This window comes from Ursus maritimus, unplaced genomic scaffold (genome assembly GCF_017311325.1).
Source record: "Ursus maritimus isolate PB19 unplaced genomic scaffold, ASM1731132v1 scaffold_8, whole genome shotgun sequence".
In the NCBI taxonomy this organism is placed as follows: Eukaryota; Metazoa; Chordata; class Mammalia; order Carnivora; family Ursidae; genus Ursus; species Ursus maritimus.
This window is the reverse complement of record NW_024426996.1, coordinates 6567386-6582472: the sequence shown is the minus strand read 5'-3', so window position 1 is coordinate 6582472 and position 15087 is coordinate 6567386. Positions and strand designations below refer to the sequence as shown.

Genomic DNA, 15087 nt, shown 5'->3' with positions numbered 1-15087 from the left:
CGCTCGGGCTCCAGAGCCGCTGTCCACGCACACTCGCTCTAAGGGGGTGACCGGGTGTCCCGTGGCAAGTGACCATGTCTGTGTGCTGGCCTTTGCTACAGCGCTGGGCATGCTGTGTGACGGGCTCACCCTCATTTCCTACCCAGAGTAGTGCAACTGTCTGCAAATGTCATTTGAAATCATCTCTCTCGGGCCTCCAGCTCCTTCTATCCACCAGCTCCCCAGGGCCTCTGATGCCGCTGTTCTAAGACTCTGGGTCTCCCCATTAACCGCTCATTGCTATCACCTGGGGGCATTAACTGCTCTTAACCGCCACGCCACAGCCTGGATCTGTAAAATCAGGATCTCTGGGGTTGGGAGGCAGGCACCGATAGTCTCTAAGGCTACTCAGGTGATCCCAACGTGCAGAGGCTTGAGAAGCAGATTCTAGAACCTCGCCCTGTCCCCGACGGAGGTTGTGATTACCATCCTTGCAGGACCTAGGAGCTTTTCTGTGCTACTGAAGAGACACAGGGTGACTCTTCACACAGACGAGTGTTTGGTTATAAAGAAACAAAGGAGCGGGTGCCTGCGTGGCTCTGTAGGTTAAGTGTCTGATTCTTTTTTTTTTTTTTTTTAAGATTTTATTTATTTATTATCCCAGAAAGAGAGAGAGAGAGAGAACGAGCACACCCACAAGCAGGGGAGCGGCAGGCAGAGGGAGAAGCAGGCTCCCCGCTGAGCAAGGAGCCCGACGCAGGACTCCATCACAGGACCCTGGATCATGGCCTGAGCTGAAGGCAGATGCTTACCTGACTGAGCCACCCAGGTGCCCCAGGGTCTGACTCTTGGTCTCAGCCTAGGTCCTGATTTCAGGGTTGTGAGTTCAAGCCCCACATTGGGCTCCACAATGGGCATGAGCCTACTTGTAAAAAAAAAAAAAAAGAAAGAAAAGAATAGAAACAAAAGAGGTAGCACTCTCTGTTGCTTATAAATATAATTTATTACCTGTTTAAAAATTCTTTCTTACATTTTGTACATGTTGGCTGACAGAATAAATGCAGGCAATTTACAAACCAAGGGACTGCAGGAAAAAATGGGAAGAGGCAGCAGGGAGAGAGAAGAGCCCCACCCACGGCGGGCACCCCTCACCTCCACCACCCAACGGAATGGAGGAAGGGATGCCCAGAGAGCACTCCTCCGCCAGGGATTTTCTAGAAAAGGAATTGCATAGAAGATACAGCAAGAGGGAACTCCACAACAACAAAAGAAGTGTTCCATATCTGAAAAGCCAAAGTTGTGTTGTCGTGTTTCAAAAAGAAAAGTGACAAAGCACAAAATCTCAATCCGACATTTCTGCAGTTGAACTTGTTCCAAAGGGAACAGCGGGTGGATGACACAGGCTCTTCACCAAGACTGCTGGGGTTTTTTCTCTGACAAACATTGTTTGTCTTCTTTAGAAAGAGCAAAGAGGAAGGCCACCAACTCGCTACAGCTCAACATTAAACTCGATGAACACATCCAACACTGGCACCCAACACATACCCAGTGAGGGTGCTCCCTGCAATTGGGCTAAATGCGTTCGGCCTGGGGGCAAGGGCTTCACTACCAAGAGCAGGTCTAGGAAAGAGTGAAGGGGAGAACGCAGATCACTCACTCAACTTGTTCTGTTTGCTGTCCTCTTTATCCCCGAGGCCGGGAGGGGTATGCACTTGAACTCACACCCCCACGATTACAAGCGTCACATGAGAACTTTAAGAATATAGAAAGGCAAAGGCATTTTCTACTGGCTGTCGATTTCTCACTCTTTTAAGCTGTTTTGAGACAGGTTTGTTTTAACATGTAGAAGATAGCTCAGGTTGATTCCTGGATGTTGCCTCACCATAGTGCCGAGGTTCAGAGGTCAAGGGCTCATTGACTCCTAGGCTACCCCTCAGCAATACCTGCCTTCAATTCACATTCTGAACTCCAAAAATGAGGGTTAGTCCCTCCTGGGTCAGTGCCATCAGGTTCAACAGCAGCTCTGATGGTGCCAGTTTCAGCAGATCTTTGGGATTGAAGGGTGACACATGGAACTTGAGAATATTTATAAGGGACCCTGAAGTCTGATGGCCTTAAGCAATTTGTCATTTTGCTGAGGCACAAATCTGAAATGGCAAGTGAAGAGGCTGGTATACAGCCGCAAACACTTTGGCTGGTGGGCAGCCAACTGTATCTTGGGGCAGCTTCCTCGTTTGCTTCTCAACAATGGGTGGGCCCCAACTCTTGTGATGTTCTGCAGAGATTCCCGACTAGGGATTCCAGAAGAGCTCTTCAGTACCCGAGAGTCTAAGTATACAGCCAGCTGGGAAACGGCCTCGTACAGTTGTATGGTTTTGTGTACCAGTACGAGTTCCTGTTGGTTTGTCCCAGTGATGCCTCCCTCAACCTTTCTAAAATAGGCCTAGGGGCATATATTACATTTGGTTGAGTTGAGACCATTACTATCCCACCACAAATCAATACAGGGAGGGGACAACCTACCGGAAAAGCTGGGGGCCATGAACTCTTTTGAAGACAGATTTTTTTTTTTTTAAGTAGGATTTCTGACAATGGGGGCAACCACAGGGCTAATAAGTCTGACAGATCAGGAAGTAAATTGTCAGACCTAGTTCGTGGGGGAAAACCTACCCAGTGACCTACAATGCCATCTCCCTGCTTTTCAAAAATAGCAGGTTTCAGGCATGAATTCTGGAAATACTTATGACTCCATTTGGGTAACTTGACCTGTATGGACACAAGTTGAAATTAACATTGGTTGCAATGTATTTATTTCCCTTATGCCTTATTTCATTAAAAAAATCATTACAGACGCAAGGGAAATCTTTCAAAGTGATCATTACAGCCAGAGATTATACAAATAGATTTCTTAGGGTAGAGAAACAGCACTTCATTGCACAGAGGCTAAGTTCTAAGGTATTTTAGTCAACATCAGCTCAGTAAGGTTAAAAAAAAAACCCACAAAAACTAAAAACCCAAAGTGTAATAGTTGGTCCTATGAGGCACTCGGAAGGTAAAAAAATGTTTTATTACCTTGAGATAATCAATAATAAAAATATTTTTCATTGGCTCTATAAAATCTAATGCTCACTGACCACTATCATCTTTACAAATAATTGGCTTTAAGCAACAACATTCGGATTCACAAAAGCTCCTCTACTCTCAAAGAAGACGGGTAAAACCCAGTTTCATTTCAGCTGTTTCCATGGTCATCCTTTCCCTCACTGGCCTTGCACTGATATGAAGTCTCCACGTGACACAGAGAACTTATCCAGAGCAATGGCTCGACAAAAGCTAAAGCTTTTCACCTTGAAGACTGAAAATTCAACATGTAAACTTTTTCTACTTTCTTTACACTCTTCTGCAGGTCCTCATATAGTTTTTATTTGCTTGGCCCCATGGGGGCAGACCTTATACTGGCAAAGGCTTGTGAATTCTGGGAAGTTAGTGATCACCTTCCTGGCTCCCTTCCTCACACACTGACGACAGAAGTGGGCCGAAAGCATGGCCGCTGTGGTCCTGACAGTGACAGACATGGGGATACGTAAGACGAGAGCCTCGTTTGCTCCTTTCCAGAAGTAAAAAGTCTCGATTCCATCATCTGAATACTTACTTTGAAGGTATCTAGCTTAGAGGAGAAATATCTTTTAAAACAATTATGGAATGTCTAATTCCCAGAGTGTCCTAAACTCAGACTCCGTGACTTCTTCCTAAAGAATGGCTCTACTGGTTGAAAGCCGGGAAAGTAAAATCCCTAAAATAATTGTATATATGAAAATGGGGAACAGTTTAAACAGTTTAATACTGGATACCTCACCCAAAATCTTGCCCTGCCTTGGAAAAACTTGTATTGCTCATGTGAGGATGGGGATTTTTCCTTTTAGCGGAAGTGAGTGACCACGTTGGAGTCCACACAGTTTGTGAAAAGGCTGTTAGCTGTTACATGTCTGTCATCACCATGTGTCCATTTATCAATTCTAAATCCAATTTCTATTCCTTCCAGGTCACTCTAAGGAAAGCTGAATGAATGTGGTGAGAAGAAAATGAAAATATGGTGAAACCTCTGTCTTTAGACAGCCAAACTCAGAAGAAAGGAAGCTTCTTTCTAGTCCTGGGTTAGCAATCACAACTGCTGCTTCCTTAGACACAGTTCTCTGATTTGCATATATAAAACATTTCAAAGTGGATGCTTCTTAAACGTTTCCAAAAATAAATATTAGAGAACTAAAAGTAAGGAGATTCAAAACACATAAAGCCCAATCAAAAATGTAAATGTTCAAAATGACAACTCTTCAGAAACTGTTTTACACAGATATTTGTGTATTTTTATCATTTCTATTACCAAAAACCAACTAGAGACCTATCATGTGTGAAGGAGTTGATGACATACTAGCTTCAATTTAATTTTGGTATGGGTAATTTAAGTAAAAGTGTGACAATAAGAAAACTATATATTTGAAGTGAAAATTTACCCACAGCTATCTGTCATAAAGGTCCTGTTGACTCTTTAGCTATTAATTCCCTTTGTCAACTTTTAGTGACTTCTTGTTACACTCAGGGTAGGTTGTGTCGTGCACCACTAGATGGCACCATGCACAAGTGATAGGTGGGTTTTTCCCCATCCAAAGGAAGTAAGCGCGTCCTTCCCCACAAGCTGTGTGGAAGCCCTGGGAATCAAGGGCGGTACCTGTCACAGAGAATGATGAAGTGGCTCTCTATGAGATGAACTGTTGAGTCTGGACCTTCTAAGTTTGAGAGCAATCGAACAGCTATTATTTTACTCCAAAGGAGAAGGAAATCAGAATTCATAGTGAGAATTATTTGACATAAATGGTGTGTTGTACGTAAGGGAGTTGCCATTCACTTGATGGGGAACATAACAGGTTCTATGACAGATGAGTACCTCACTTAGAAGGAATCAACCACTTTTTCCTTTTCACGAGGCATGGAAGTTCCTTTGCGCACCCTTCAGATTTCTAATTCTTGATTTCCGCAGATGACAGCTCCCAAACCAGTAACGATGAGCAATCTTGAGAAGTTATTTCAAATAGAAGTAATGGACAATAGCTCTCTTTCCTCCTCCTTTTAAAAAAATATCTATATGAAAATCTTTTTATGTAGAATACAGTGTTACTATCTTTTGGTCAAATATGCATTGGTACAAACATTATCCACTGAACTTGTTTATTACTGCAAACTCTTCCTTTCACATCAGCGTAACATATATTTATGTGTGATGCACGGATGGCGTGAGAGAGTCAGGTCATAGAATAAATGCCTCAAACAGGAGATAAGAAACAAAAGGGGTGAGAGAAGAGGCTCCATACCAGAGTATCAGTAGTTCCTCAATGAAGAGGATGGAGGAGTCTTGGGAAATATCAAGAAGTCACCAAAACAGAAGAGGAAATACACACGTAAAGAAGGGGGAAAATATATAGAATGATATCGAATTCAACTCCAGTCAGCAACCTGTATACCTCCAGCCCAAAAGTCAACCACAGCCATGTTTCGAAGGTTCTGATTCATCCACATGGGTGCTTGTGTTAATTGTGGCTTGGCTACTGGGCTGCTGACCCTTTATTTCCCACTTGCTGAATGAACTGAGACCCTGCGTTAAAACAAAGAGCCTGTGACAGTTCTAAGGAGATACCATAGTTTACACAAAGTAGTCTTTTGACTGCTTCTCAGTTATTTTTTTTTAATTTAAGGAAGTCTGATTACAATAATAGAACATAATTTGCAATCAGTCAGGAAGGCAAGTGGTCCCAAGAGAGGAAAGAAAATGATAATAAAGGGTTGTCGTCTCTTGGCGAGAGGCACAAAGACAAGGCTTGAAAGCGTGACAAACAGGTTACAGGTTAGAATCGTCCTCTTCCGAGCTGGAGCTATTTGGAAGGCATACTGTAGCCTGGGCAAGAGACTAGCTGACTCTTTAAATGATCCGGGTCAGAGTCCATGGTGGTCCTCAGACTGATGAAGGAGACTGGAGACATCACAGTAGGGGTCCAGCATTTTAGAACCTTGACAAGACCTACTACTTCCACCCCTTCACTTGACATGTGAGGGACCTGAGGTCCAGTGAGGTGAAATGACTTTCCCAGGGGAACACAGCTAGACAATGACAAACCCAGAATGAGAACCGGTTTTCCAGCGGCCAGCTCAGAGGCTGTTCCTCCACGCACACAGCCTCTCAAGTAGACAGAGTACCCGGGGTGGGGGGGGTCAGTGCGCAGTCACAGAAACACAATATTCGGCGAACTTCAGTAGAGAATGCTTCTCACAACAAGAATTGGGGGAGAAAGACCTTGCCTGAGCCAGCTGAAAGAAGAGACTGACAAAGCCAGTAAGCATTGACTATGTTTCTGGGCCAGAAGGATGCAAGAAAGATAAAAGGTCAAGGAAGCAAAGCCTGTTTAATTAAACTGGTGACCACGCCCACCTTATTACGTCAGAAGGGGAGGCAGGTCTAGTCAATATCTAAATACTAACAGTACTGCTAACAAAAACAGAAATTAAAAGAAAATCCTTTTACTAGAATACTTGTAAATACTCATCAATAATAATAATAGTGATAATAATAATAATACCTTTTTTTATAAAAAAAAAACAAAACTTCAAATTGCATCTTACAAACACGTATGCGGTGAAGAAATGCTTGTTTGTGTGGCTGAACATGAATCCCGGTCTTCCCTGCAAAGCTACAGCTTTATTTCCAGAGGGTGACCGGATGGGTACGTACCCTCAAGGAATAAGGAATCTTAGTTCTTTCTCCTTTATACTTAGATTCTCCACTTCCCTGATACAAACAGTAACACTGGTTCTACAAGTTCTAGAAACAGAACACCGATGGGAGGATGATCTGAGACACTTGATGTGCACAGTTTGTAGCAAAAGTCTGTGATTTCTCTGTAAATTACTAATCTGAAATAGACACAACAAACCGTCCACAGCTTCAACTTCAAATGATTTAAACAAAAATAGAACGAGCCATGGACAGTGTCTGCATCCCTGTCCAATTTGATGTAAACAACGTTGTAGAAATCGGGTTTGTTAAGAAAGTTTATCCATATACCTGGATAGCAATAAAAAGCGTTTCCTAGGAAACTGTAAGATCCTGTACCACACAGCATACAGCCCAACTAAGAGAAAAATTAGGTTGATTTCTAAATTCAAGGTACAAATTTACACAATTGTCCTTAAGTCCTGTGATGATGTCCGGGTGAAGTGGGCATGTCTGTCAGCAGTCGCATCTGCTTTCCTTCTCTCTCCCGCTTGCAGTCTTGCCTGTGAAACTCCTCGGTCGTGGTCTACTCTGGATTTCCTTCTCAACGGCGATGCCCTGGACGGCCACAGCCCCCCGGTGGGTTCCCGTCCTTCATTTCCAGTCCCGGCCTGGGTCAATACTGCCCTTCGGCTGCTAAAGACACTACCGTTTCGTGTCTTCCCATTTCTTCCAGGACGGCCGCCAGCATGCTCAAGTTTCCATCTGGGAAGTTCTGTGCCTCCCAGAGATCCAGGATTACGCCAGTCGGGCTGGATTTGGTGGCAAAGTAATTCAAGTACCTGTAATTGGGAATGGGAAAGTGTGCTGAATGGTGAAAGGCACAGATCTGTTTTCTCTGCAGTTTGCACTAACTCCTTCCGTCTCTCCGTCTGTCCTTTAAGTATCCGGCTCCCACTGGAGAAGCTGTGGTTTACAGAGAGCCGTCCTAAATAACTAGCACACACTTAATTAGATGAGCCCCAGACAGGGGTTTTAAACAGCGATGTTTACCTTTGTTAACCTCAACTCTGAGTAAGATAATTTAAGAGACGAGATGTCTCTGGGTCATATCCTAAACAGGAAATCAAGACACTTATGTTTTCTTTCCAGCCCCTGCTCTGATCCTCTGACAGGTCATGCCACGTCTTGCGCTCGGCAGTGATGGCAACATGCCACAAAGAGGAGGCTCTCGAGGTCTCTTTATAACTCAGTGTCAATGCGGTGATTAGCATGTTAATTAAGCATCCAGCGGTAGGTCTTGCTCAACAGGAGACGAGGAAAGACAATTACCTTAGGTGAAGGGATGTATTATTTAGGGGGCTTTAGCCCATCAGCTTTGCAAAGTGGATCACAAAACTCCATACTGATCGTGTCTGATAAGCCCTGAAGCTCTTTTGACGATGTGTTTGCAAGACCATGGTGCAAGATACAAAAAAGAAGCTTAATACACAGCTTTGCAGAATGAAAAGTAAATGGATGGCTGGGAAAAACCAAACCAAACCAACAACAACAACCAGCGCTGCCCTAAGTCTAACAGTTACCAGCCACAGAGCTCTGTGTCTAACAGAAACCAGTCCCGAAGCCTGGCCACACCCACCTGTCCAGGTTCAGCTTATGGGCCAGCATCCTCCAGTCATGACCTCTGGTCTGCGGGGCGTCCAGGCTGCTGCAGAGCTTCTGCCGGATGGGGGGAGGGATGCTGAAAGCACCGGGGCCTGTCATGGTGGTGATGGTGCTAGCCGGGTCCAGCAGAGGCAGGTCGATGCCAGTGGGTTCCTGTAGTGCAGGCACGGGAACAGCCCAGCATTATTTCCAAAGACAAAAGCAAGCTCTATTGAACCAACTGACATAATGCCTTGCTTTGAGCACGAGGAAGAGAATGAGTGCTATTCTTCTTCTTGGTAAGAATGGCTTCTTCCAGGCCGAAACCTGGCTGAGAAGAAGAGGGACGTTCTGGGCTGCCTTTGCATAGCCTGGGATGTCTAGGTTTTCACTATGGACTGGGCTGGACGAGGTGGGACGTCTGGTGTGATATAATAACTGCTTTTCTCTCATCGTTCTCAGGATGAAAGAGGAGAGAGGACTATCAATACCCCGAAAGGTTTAGATTTCAAGAGGGGAGAAGCGTTCAAAAGGGCAGTACTTTGAGAATGAACAGATATGAGATTAGAAGGCTGGCAGTTCAGAGCTTCTAGAAACTGTCTGACCCTGAGGGGAATGCCCTGGGCAAATGTCCAAGTAAATTCCCTCTCTAACCTCTGCAGAAGAAGAGTCGGTTCTGCTTTTGTTGAATGAAATGGAACACAGCCCTCCTCCGAATGGTATCAAATTAAGACTAATTTTTTAAAGAAAATGGTGAACACAGTAGATTGCCTTAGGGCAAGCGCTAATGGCATCCTCCAATTGCTGTACACCCTTATTTTTGTTAAATCTAATTTTAGGAGAGAAAACCATAAATTGGCTCTTAAAATAGTTTCAGCTCATAAAACAGCACAAATGCAAAATCTGAATTTCATCTGCAGGAGAAACTCTAATCATTTTCTGATCACTTCTGCTGGCTGGAAAAGCAAAAGCAAATGTTGCCTGGGAACTATTAAAGCAATAAAAGAAAATCTACTTAATCTACTTTAAATGTCATCTCTCTCTCTCTCTCTCTCTCTTTTAAAGCAGGTAACGTCTTGGTGTACATAATAAGCTGCTTCGGGATACACTAGCCACATACAGTTGGAGTCCTCATGAAGTCTCTGGTCCTGTGCAGAGTGCTCAGCTCGGGGGGTCAGTGCCACCCTGCCCAGAGCCCCCAAACCTGGCTGTACCGTGGGGATCACCACCGTCTGTGTCCCCGTGGAGACAGACAGCACGCTCTATATTCTGGGGCCCACTGCCAAGGCTCACGGCTAGGCTGTGCAATCCCACCGCACAGGGCCCATCCAGGGGGCTTGGAGGGCCCAGTAGAGTAAAACCAATTCTTTGCTATGAAACACACAGCGGTGTTGGCTGCCGTCACAGTATTCGGCCTCAAGACCCCGAAGTGGCAAACAGCCTCTGAGGATTCCATGTGCTCCTTTGGGTTAACTCCAGCACATACCAGTTAAAAGACTGGTATGAATGAAACACATCACTACTAAATGGGGGTTGGAGTTTTGGAATGGGGACGCGGCCTGCAGTGCTTTCCCTGCACCTGGCAGAGCTCCTTCCATGGGACCCTGAGAAGAGAGGGCTTCTGCCCTCACGGGCACAGGGCTTCAACAAAGGGGCCCAGGAGAGTGATGCAGGGGCAGGTGGTGGTGTTTATCAACAGACTGTGTTGGGGGCTTCTGAACCAAAGCGCTTCAACAAGTATATTAGGCAAAAAAAAAATGACGCATGTAAAGAGTAGAGGAGGTTGGGGCACCTGGGTGGCTCAGTCATTAAGCGTCTGCCTTCGGCTCAGGGTGTGATCCCAGGGTCCTGGGATCGAGCCCCACATCAGGCTCCTCCGCTGGGAGCCTGCTTCTTCCTTTCCCACTCCCCCTGCTTGTGTTCGCTCTCTCGCTGGCTGTCTCTATCTCTGTCAAATAAAGAAATAAAATCTTTAAAAAAAAAAAAAAAGAGTAGGAGAGGTGGAGGTGAAGAGAAACCACAGGGTATTTCCACAACTTAGTGCCATCACTCATGCTAAGACCCTTCCTATGTGGACAGTAACGGCAGGGCCTTGAAGGAAAGCCACCACATCCCCAGATGTGACCATCCCTTGCTGGCAGTGAAGATTAGGTTGGCACAGGGAGGGGTCTGCTGTGTGGAGCTCTGACTTCTGTGCCCAGAGATTCTTCTCGCTGTTGACCACTGTATCTCCTTACTGCTCACCTGTCGTCTATCCCAGTCGGTCAGACTCACCTTCCCTAAGTGTCAAACTGATGTTTCTCGTTTTCTCTCTCTCTCTTATTCAGAAGCCTCCAATGCGCCTCCTGCCACATGGAGTCCCCACTTCCGGTCACGCGGTGAGGGGTATTTGCACCACCTGCCTCATCGGCTGCTACGAGGCCCCAGAGAGGCTGCCTGCAGAGTGCAGAGCCAGGCCTCACACGGAGGAGGGGCCCTGTCCCCCTGTGCTCCCACTACTTGACAATCCGACCCATCCCTTCCTCCGGTTGCCTGGACATGACTCAAACTCGTCTCAGACTGGACCGCTCGCTGTTCTAGCAACTTTTCTCCAAGGCTATACCTCTGTTCTTCTTTCCCTTAATCTCTGTTGGGCAAACCCCACCATGTCTGGACCAAAGACATGTCTCTGGGCCTCCCCTGAGCAAACGAGCCAAAGCCACCAACTGGGGACCTCCCGCAGCACTTTTCCGGGTCCCTACCTTCTGCCTGCCCTAGGCATGTTGGCCGTATTTATGGGTTACTTCTTTTGATTCTTCAAATTTCTTGGAGATGAAAGCATTTTTGTCATCCTCAGAACCCCTAAGATACTCAGCACAGTGCCCTGCACACAGGAGGTCCTCTAGTCATATTTGTTGAAACGAGAGAAAATACGTTTCCTAGAACCGAAGGAGGATAACGCCGTCTCCTGACAGAAGCCCGCCCCACAGACTCGTGTGCTGAGCTTCCTTCCAGGTAAACAGGACTAATAATATGGCTCTTCTTACCGTTAAATCCTGAAGTAAAGGCCAGGTAAAGGCGGGTCTGCCTCTCGGGAGGGTCTGCCACATATTCATGTGGCCATCTTTTTCCCGGTGAGTAAAAACCTTCACCACTTCATGTGGGCCTTCAAGGCCCGAGTCACCAGCCCTGGCTACTGTGCCAATATATTTCTCTGCCCCTATAGGGCATAATTCCTTGTCTTTCTTATCAGATGGCTGACAGTGGGCTGGGAGGTAAAAGAAAAATATACATTTACATTTCATGTAAAAATTTCAGTAGCTATTAGCTCTTCCTTTCCTTCCAGGTAAGAGTCGAGTTTACTCTCACAGAATGCTTATTACAATAATCGTTTATGATATTGGTACCATCTGTCTCTGATGCCACGATTCCCTCAGTTAAACATATGATTTTTCAACATTAGCCAAACAGCTGCTGTGGCTGACAGCACACGGCTTCAGCACTGTGTGGGAGAAACAACTTTCCACTCCCGTGTTCTGACTCTTCTTCCTGGAGTCACCTCAAGAAACTAGATTTTCCTAGTGGTTGCTTAAACAGGCTCTCGAAAACTGAAGAGTAAGTCGATGGGATAAGTTCGGCAGACTGGTGTCACTTTGCACATGTTAAATATTATTCTCCATGTACAAGAAGTGTACAGAAGGCGGCTGTAAGGTTTTGCAAATGTGGGAAACTGTAATCGTTACTGTTATCTGGGAATCTATTTGTCAAACACATGACGAATACTGCCTCCCGAAGTTCCACCTTTTCCAGGGTTCAAAGCCATGAACTGAAGCAAGGCGCGATCAGCCAACCTGGGAAGATACGCCGTCTTCACTCTGGGAACTAATACTGGTTCGCTTACTTATTGAGATTTATTTTTCATTCCTTTATTTTTATAGTGGCTGACGGAGGTTTTATTTTATTATTTTGATAGAAAGGGAATCCAAAGTTTGATTTGATGACAGATGCCACAGACGGTGGAGGCAGAGTTTGCTCAAGAACGCAGAAATCCTGACAGCATCGACGGGACTGACGATAATGACGAACGCTGGCTGAACGTGGGCCATGAGCCAAGTTCTGTTCAGCGCACTTACTAACGTTCACTCCTTCATTTCTCACGAAAGTTCGTCCTTTACTATTGTACCAATTTACACATGATAAACCTCAGGCGAGAGGGGTGAAGTGATTCCAGATCCCCATGGAACTGTCCATTTGGGAATTTCCTACCATAGGTCTTTGTGTATGGCTAACACTAAATAGAAAGCCTGAAGAGACTTTAAATCTCCCTCTTTTCTCTACACTGTTTTTCCTCTTGGTGTTGAAGGGTAGCTTCCCTGTTATTACTCCCCCCACAGCCCTCTTAAAAAAAAAAGAAAATTTAACCTTTCATTATTTACATTTGGGCATGCATTCATGCCCCTGCTTTGACTCTTTCAGACATTTTCATTCTTCAACTCCATCTCTGTGAGACTAAAGGCTTTGTCTCTTGTTAAGGAATCTCTGGCCAAAGCACCCAGTGAGGAACAATTGGCCGACTCTTGACATCCCCACGGTCTATGTCAAGCACAGCCTGGTCTCCCTGGGGGGCAACAGGTCCTTCCTGACTAGAGAGGCCAAGGGCCACGGCTTTATAAATGACTGCTGGTGAGTGCCTTGAGTGGTGGGTGGCTGGGGGGAGGGGGCAGCGCATTCCTGGCAAGTCAGCTCATTCTTGGAAGAGAGCACTTTGGAACCGCAACCCCAGCCCACCTGCCAGCTAGCCCTGTGACCCTAGGAAGGAGGCCCGTGCAGGAGAAAGACACCGCAAACGGCGTCTTTTCTCTGTTTGGTTACGGTTTGTCAGTCACAGTGTACCCTACTCGGAGCTTTTGATGAGGATCCAGGGCTCAGGGCTCTCCAGAATCAATTGTTCAGAGCTGAGCCTCGTTCCTCAACATCAGTGCCCAGCCCCACATCCCCCCTCTGTGGGCCGCATGCACCCGCATTCAGATGCTAACCACAGCGGTGGTGCTCAGTGACCCAGAAGTAACAGCAGCACAGTGCCCCATAATCCCCAAAGTCATCTGACTCCACTCACTTCTGCCCCTCCCTCGGAGAAATGTGCTTGTCTGTCACACATGGCCAAAGGCCTCTGGCCAGACCGAGGGCTGGCCTCTCTGACTGCCACCGAGTTGCAAAAGAAATCATCGTTCCTCTACGTTGGCACAAGGACGAAGGTCCTTACACGGTGATCACACTTTGCAAAACTGTCCCCGCCGGGCACTGGCCGTCGAGGGGGGCTGGGGGTGGCTGGGGTGGTGGGGGCCGCTGAACAGCTCCCTTTCACTGGCGGCCGCGCCTCACCCAGCTTTTCATCACGCAGCAAACGTTCACACTGAACTGAAAGCAAGCATCAAAGGAGCAGGCGGCCTCGCCCCCCTCCAAAATTCCGCAGCCTTTGTTGTCCCTGGAGCTGGGTGGTTATTGAACTTTGCAGACCTGCTGGGCCTGGAAAGTGAAAACACCCTCCCGAGCCAGCAGGGGTGGTGCTGTGTGCCTGGGAGATAGGGCCTGCGCCTCGCGGTTGCCATGGCGCCCTGACACCGAGATCATGCCTTATGAATGTCACCGGGGTCTGTGACTAAAGTTGTTTATGAGTCAAAAGTCTCATGGAACTACAGCAGGAAATGGTGGCCGCGGCTCTCGGGGGGCTGTGGGAAAGAAGGATGGGGCGTCCCGGAGCCTGTCCTGCCTTCCCCCTCCTTGGTCTGCCAAGGAAGACAGTCTTTAAATACAAGAGCGCGAGACACACCGCGCAGGGTGACATTTCATTCGTCACCGTGCATGAGACAGCGAGCGAGAAGGAGTCTTTTAAATCATCCACTGTCCCGCTGTAGTTTTAAAATACGAGGATCCTGCACTTTGTGGTTCAGCCAGGGGCTCGGAGCTCGGCTCTGCGAGGCCCCGGAAAATGCTGCCTTCTGACCATGCGGCTCACTCTCTCCCCTTTGTTCTCCAGCGTGGAGGGTTTCCACTGTTCCAGAGGAGGATGGGGAGAACACGGGGCACCAGGGGATGCTTTGGGAAGAGAGTCCATGCACATGCCACTTAAATTCTACCTTACACTGGAAATTCGGATCGGTTGTAAAAAGTTAGAACATGATCCTTAAATTCATGTCCTAAAATAGAAAAGGCTTATTTTTTCAAAAAGGGTTTCCTGTGATAGTCTTTTACATACCTAGCTCCCTGTGTTCACTTAAAATATTATTCTATTAATGAAAAGGACCTCTACAAAGCATTTCAGGACTTCCCACATGGCCTGTGTTGAGACACCTTTATCCTCCACCCCCCTCTCCTTCCCAAGGTCCCTCTCTTCCCTGATTTCTGAGGCAGACAAGGGCCCCTCACCTCTGACACGGTGCAGTTGAGCTGGAAGATCTGCCCTTCTCCTTCCACCTGCCGCACGCAGAGTTTGCAGACCAGCTCCACTGTATTCAGGCTAGATCTCTCCAGGGTGAATGTGCAGTGGAGGTTTCTCTGAGACCCACTCCAGATATGATAAAAAGGAATTTCCTAGAAGATATAACCATGTTAACCACCGGTGAGGGACAAACACTGAAAGCAACTCTCGGACACTGCCTGCCAAGTACCTTTCTCGGGAGTACACGTTCCCTTATTTAATCCTCGAGACAGGCCCGTGCATAAGG

The 15087-nt window shown here is 46.7% G+C and overlaps 1 protein-coding gene across 1 annotated transcript in view; it reads right to left on the bottom strand.

Annotated features, from left to right (window-relative positions):
- Window positions 1-5181: 5181 nt before the first annotated feature.
- Window positions 5182-15087, bottom strand: part of UNC5C (unc-5 netrin receptor C) — a 335202-nt gene continuing 325296 nt past the window's right edge. Inside the window, exons 15-17 of the mRNA XM_008707176.2 lie at window positions 14789-14953; window positions 8379-8557; window positions 5182-7581 (exon numbers count right to left, since the gene is read on the bottom strand). Coding sequence (XP_008705398.1) covers window positions 7416-7581; window positions 8379-8557; window positions 14789-14953 — 510 coding nt within the window. The 3' untranslated portion in view covers window positions 5182-7415. The remainder of the gene's footprint in view (window positions 7582-8378; window positions 8558-14788; window positions 14954-15087) is intronic.